The sequence below is a fragment of the Musca vetustissima genome, unplaced genomic scaffold (genome assembly GCF_032173495.1).
Source record: "Musca vetustissima isolate MV318-11 ecotype Yass unplaced genomic scaffold, APGP_CSIRO_Mvet_v1 utg1260, whole genome shotgun sequence".
In the NCBI taxonomy this organism is placed as follows: domain Eukaryota; kingdom Metazoa; phylum Arthropoda; class Insecta; order Diptera; family Muscidae; genus Musca; species Musca vetustissima.
This window is the reverse complement of record NW_026883184.1, coordinates 65750-71796: the sequence shown is the minus strand read 5'-3', so window position 1 is coordinate 71796 and position 6047 is coordinate 65750. Positions and strand designations below refer to the sequence as shown.

The 6047-nt window shown below is 36.2% G+C and overlaps 1 protein-coding gene across 1 annotated transcript; it reads left to right on the top strand.

Annotated features, from left to right (window-relative positions):
- Window positions 1-2094: 2094 nt before the first annotated feature.
- Window positions 2095-5397, top strand: LOC133329976 (uncharacterized). Its single transcript, XM_061538433.1, has 2 exons — window positions 2095-2775; window positions 5125-5397. Exons 1-2 carry the CDS (start codon window positions 2095-2097, stop codon window positions 5395-5397), a joined length of 954 nt encoding a protein of 317 aa, XP_061394417.1.
- The last annotated feature ends 650 nt before the right edge of the window (window positions 5398-6047 follow it).

Here is a 6047-nt window from a genome sequence, read left to right as displayed (position 1 = left end):
GTACAAAACAATGTCCTGTGGCATATTCGGAGTTCGAACTCCGCTCGATATATATTTAACTCATTCCCTATTCATTTCGAATTTTTTTCCTGGTCGAAAATTTATTTTTTTTAACGAAATTATATTTTATTATTTTTTTTAATGTATTTTTAAAATATTATATAAATTACACTGCTTTTTTTATTATATATATGTACAATTTATATATGTATAATTGTAGTATTTATTATAAGTATATATTAATATTAAGGAACAAATAAAAAAATTATTAACCACATTTTTTAAAAAGCTTCATAAAAAATCTACGTCCTTGAAAATATATTCGTGTAAAAAATTCACGACTATTGTAGCCTTTGAAAAAATACTTACTTAGCTGGCTTATGACAGAACGGTTGTTCCATAAGCCGATCTTAGAAAAGATTTCGAGGCGCATAGGTTTTGCGCGCATCTCATCCAATTGGAAAGACAATTTTTTTCTACTTGAACTTTCCATCGGATTCGTGGCCTTCCCTCTCTGCGTGAACCATCACTTGACTCGCGTTTATATGCCTTTTGAGCTGAGGCATATTCATCCATTCTCACAAGATGGCCTAGCCAACGTAGTTGCTGTAGCTCGATCCGTCTAACTATGTCGATGTCCGAGAATATGTAGTATAGCCCATGGTTCATTCGATGGCGATATTCACCGTCGACGCAGATCGGCCCATAAATCTTCGGAGAATTTTTCTTCCAAACACTCCAAGAGCTGCCTCAACTATTTGCGCAAGTACCCATGCTACAGATTCATATAACAGCACGGGTAGTATCAGCGTCTTGTAGAGTGTGTGTTTGTTCTGGGGCTTTGTGGTGGCTTTGCTTTTGAGTTGCTTACTCAGACCATATTAGCGTCTGTTGGCCAACACTATTCTTCTCCAGATTTCAAGGCTGATGTTATTAGTTTTGTTTGTTTGTCCGAGTCTACTGAACGTCTTGCGCGTTTATACCATCCCCACTTACTGCCAGTTTCAATTTGGCAGACTCCTTCTCAATTCGTTCAAAGGCGACTGTTACCGCTCGCAATGTTCGACCAATTATGTCGATGTCGTCGGCGTATATTCTTCACCGCCACTATTAGATACCAGAATCTTTTCAAAATGCTCCTTCAAGATCCTCAACACGCTGTCTGTATCTGTCACCAGATTTCCTTCCACATTTCTACAGGAGGATGTGTCTGTAGAGACACATGGTGTTTTACTCGTTGGTAAAATTTCCGGACTTCATTCTGACTCCTGTACATTGGCAGCTTTTCGACGTCAAGTTTTCGTGTTGTATTACATCGCACCTTTGCGTCTTTGGTCTGCCCATCTTTGTCTTCGGTCGGAGCATAGGCGCAAATAAGACTGATGTTGAAGAACTTCGATTTCACTGCAGTTCGCTCAGCTACTGCAGTGAATATGGAGACGAGGTCTTTTATTCTCCTGTGCAAATAGCTACCCCAGGTGACACCGCGGGGAGGTCAGTGTCACCAATTGAGGTAAAAGGGGGACCAAGATAAGCCTGGACTTCGTCATGTTAAAGCCAATCATAGCCGTTGCTTGGTATCTATCATCCCCTACGCCACCCACACGGCTAGTAACTTGGAAAAATATTCTTTTGAAAAAATCCGAATGTACCACAGTGTAGTGTTCACAATTTTGCGGAAAGATACCAACATTGGATATTGGATTGAATTTAGATCTGATGTCTTATTTTCCATAGTCGCAGATATGATTCATATGTATGTCTGTATGTATATGGCGTTCTTGTTATCTCAATGAACTCTAGACAATGTATTTGTTGTTCATTGATAACTCCGAAACTGCAAAAAACTAGCTCCAGCATTGCTCCGAATTTTGAAAAAAAAACAATCTATATTTACCATAATGATTTTGCTACCACATTTGATAACAAAAAACTTTTGATTAGAGTTCTTTTTAGAATCTAATACTTGGCAGGGAAGAGAATATGAATATTTATAGAAGTTTTCGTTTAACGTTGCTAACAAATAGACCTTTGTCGAAGTGGTGCGCAAAAAGTGTTTTATTTCATGAAATTAAGTAGTGGAAAATTATTAAAATGCATTACAAATTGTTGGGGAATTGTGTAACATTGCTGTTAGTTCTTCTCCGGGTCACGTGGGCGCTCGATTTCCCGGAATGTGCAAATGTAACGGAACCGGACGTTTTCGTTGCCAGCTTTCGCAGTTGTGCCAAATATGTTTATTGTAGTGGTGATGCCTCGTTTGAAGGTGAATGTTTGGGTGGTAACTACTTTAATCAGGCCCAGGGTATTTGTGATGACCCGGAAAATGTAAGCTGTGACATTGTGGCCGGCGCTGATGTTACCAGCATTTTTGATGATAAATTTCAAAAAGCTGATAACGTTTTGGAAGAGAATGTAACTGATGATCTACTAGAGGAGGATGAAGAAGAGAGAGGAGGTACAGGTAATGCGATTGAAATCGGTGATGTTGCGGAAACCGGTGCAGAACCGGATGCGGAGGTTGAAGTAGAAGAGGAAAATGTTCCGAGTGCAAATGCTGAAGATCACCAACCACTTAGTGTATTCACAAATCCGGAGGCTAGAAAGTGTTCTCGTTTTTCATCCACTGCCGTTCGTCATATACCCCACCGTGAGTCATGTTCGGCATTTTTCACCTGTTACAATGGCATGGTTATACCGATGTTGTGTCCGAGGAATTTATTCTTTAATGCTGAAACGGAAAAATGTGAGTCGCAGCTGCCAGCGAATTGTAAGGTAAGTGAGAGATATTTCAAATGTGAATGTATTTTATTATTTTTCGCAAAATAAAAATGTGGCGGTTTCGATTGAAAAATATGTCTTAAATATTTTTAATATCGCAAAATGGTATAGATAAAATATAGTACTAGATGTCCAAGTGGTGTCTCGCAGAATTGTGAGAATAGTGATTAATATTTTGCCGGAATATTTTTGCAATCCTGTTTATATGCTTTACCATAAGGCAGAGCGTAAAAAATTTTTTTTCTCACGCATTTGTCTTTGTGTGTGTGTTAATGGTTTTTCAATTGGTTCAGTTGAATGTGTGTAAGAGAATAGTGATATTTACTCTCGTGAGAGTGCAGGCGTGCGGTGTTTCGCCCGATACGGGTCTACACTATATATTCTAGATCAGAATAAAATTCGATGTCGATTTAGACAGTTCAGTCCATTTTGCATATACATTGTTATATCCAAGGAGTAGGATGCCTGGAATTGAAAGTTGATATAACGGTACACGAATTGGGATGGGTCATATATAACGATAATGTCCAATATTCGGTCGGAAATTCACCACACTGTGGTACTGATAATTATATACCCAGGGTTCCTTTTGAGAATATGCTTAGAATCACTTTCTGAGTCGATTTACGAATGTCGTCTGTCCGTCCATGTATTTTTGTGAACAATGTACGATTTGAATGAAATTTGGCACATGTCACTAATTTAACCCAAGTACGATTCCTATTGAAATTGGGAAAAATCGATTAAGATTTAGATATAGCACCCATATATAATTTTGTCCGACTTTATGTAAATGGTGCACAAAACTCCCAATATTGGCCCCATTGAGACGCAATTTTGCGCAGCGCACTGAATTAGGTCTATATTGATGTGTGTCAAGTTTTCTTCAAATCGGTGCAGATTTAGATATAACTCCCATATATGGTTTCGTCCGATTTTAAGTAAATGGTGCACCAAAGAGTCGAATTTACCACACAATTTTGCACAGCGTACTGAATTAGGTTCAAATTTATGTATGCAAAGTTTCGCTGGATATAGCTCCCATATATAGAGTCGTCCGATTTTATGTAAATGGTGCACCAAACTCCCAATATTGGTCCGATTGAGATAAAATTTTGCACAGAGTACTGAATTAGGTCTAGATTGATGTGTGTCAACTTTTGTTGAAATAGGTTCAGATTTAGATATAGCTCCCAAATGTAGCTTCGTCCGATATTGGTCCGATTGTGACAAAATTTTGCACAGAGTACTGAATTGGGTTTACATTAATATATGCGAAGTTTTGTTGAAATCGGTTCAGATTTAGATATAGCTCACATATGTAGTTTCGTCCGATTTTATGTAAATGGAGCACCATACTGCCAATAATGGTCCGATTGTGACAAAATTTTGCACAGAGATGAATTAGGTTCAGAGATTTTTACTCAATGAGAATCCAAAATATAAAATCACAGCTAATTTGGTTGAGACACGTGCCCAAAATATGGCTACTCGAATACAAAGGCCAATGTTGATAATTTTTCGTAGAGACATTTTCTACTCAGAGATAATCCGAAGTATTAAATTGTTCATAAATTGGTTGAAAAACATACTCAAGCTCCCCAAAATAACGATCTTGTAGTCCATTTTCCAGGTCCATTTTCTTAGAGGATAAAAAACACCTCATATACAATACACAAAGACAAACCCTGCATATGAAGGACTATCTGAGGCGTGGATAATTAAAGAATATTTTTCTAAAGACTATCAGAGATGTGGATTTTATAAACAAACATTTTCAAAGGACTATCAGAGGCGTGGATTTTTTAAAGAATATTTTTCCAAGGACTATTAGAGGCCTGAAGAATATACTTCAAATGATATTTTTCCAAGGGCTGTCAGAGGCGGGAATTTTTTGAAAAATATACTTCAAGGGATATTTTTCCAAGCACTATCAGATGGGCGAATTTTTTGAGGAATATATTTCCAAGGATATTTTTCCAAACATTTTCGAAGAAATATTATAGGTATGAATTTGTTAGAGAAAAAAATCGAACGACATTTTGATGCGTAGATTTTTTAAAGGATATGTTTCCATGGACTATCATTGACGTGGGTTTTTTAAGACGACGTGTCTACATGTTTTTAGAGTGGCTGGCGCGCAGCTCTGATGGAACGCTAAGAAATTTTAATCCAAATGTTTATTCAGTCGGAGTCGTTAACTTAACAGCGAACATTTTCCGTTTGCCTCTCATACTACTGCGACTCTCAGCCATTCTTTATTGATGGAAACTATAGCCAACTTTTTAAACAGTGATTAATAGTTTACAACTTAACCTTGCTTTTTGTTTATCTATTTTCCAGTTACGCTACTCCGTCCGGCTAAACTGCCAAAAGGGTGTCTACGACTATATGCCTCATCCCCAGAAGTGTGAATATTATTATTACTGTATCAATGGATTCCTGATGATGTTGCGTTGCCCCTATGGTTTTCTATGGCATTTTGAACGGCGAACATGTGTTCGCCAATCATTGGCCAAATGTTATAAGGAATCAGCAGTGCTAATGGCTGCACAACAAACGCATGTTTATCGTATACGCAACGAGGATATGAGAAATTCCACAAAAATAATGTAAACGAAAAAAAAAATTAAAAGAATTATATTTAAATATAAATAATTAATTGAAAATAATCAATTTTGTTTTTTATTTTAAATAATCACAGTTCGTTATAATTCAAATTGTTTAGTATTTATCGATAACAACAAACGATAACACTGAATTTACATATAACAAAGAAAAATAAATGCATACGCCTAAAAGTATGCTTTATAATTTGAATAAATGTTTTCATATGACCATACCAATTTAAATAGTGTGACAAATAATTATTAAAGTAATTTTTAATACTATATGGACAAATAAAATAACAACAACAGCAACATTAAATTAATCTTTAATTAAAATTTATATATTTTGAGTGAATGTTGTTGTTTAAAATGATTTCTGCGAAACTTGTGGTTCTGGAAGGCATGTTGAGTTTGTTCTATATACGTATGTGACCATATGTTTGCATTGCATTTAGTAATGTGTCTGCTGCCCTGCACCGAAAGGACATGGAACGTGACGGGTGTAATGTAACATTTAATTTGTATTTATTTACCTTTAACCGTATAAATAAATAGTCATGTGAATATTAAATATATTAACAATATAAATGTAGGCATTTACCAAGTAAATTAACCCATTGCGGAGCAAAAAAAAAAATCCAAAGGACTATCAGAGGC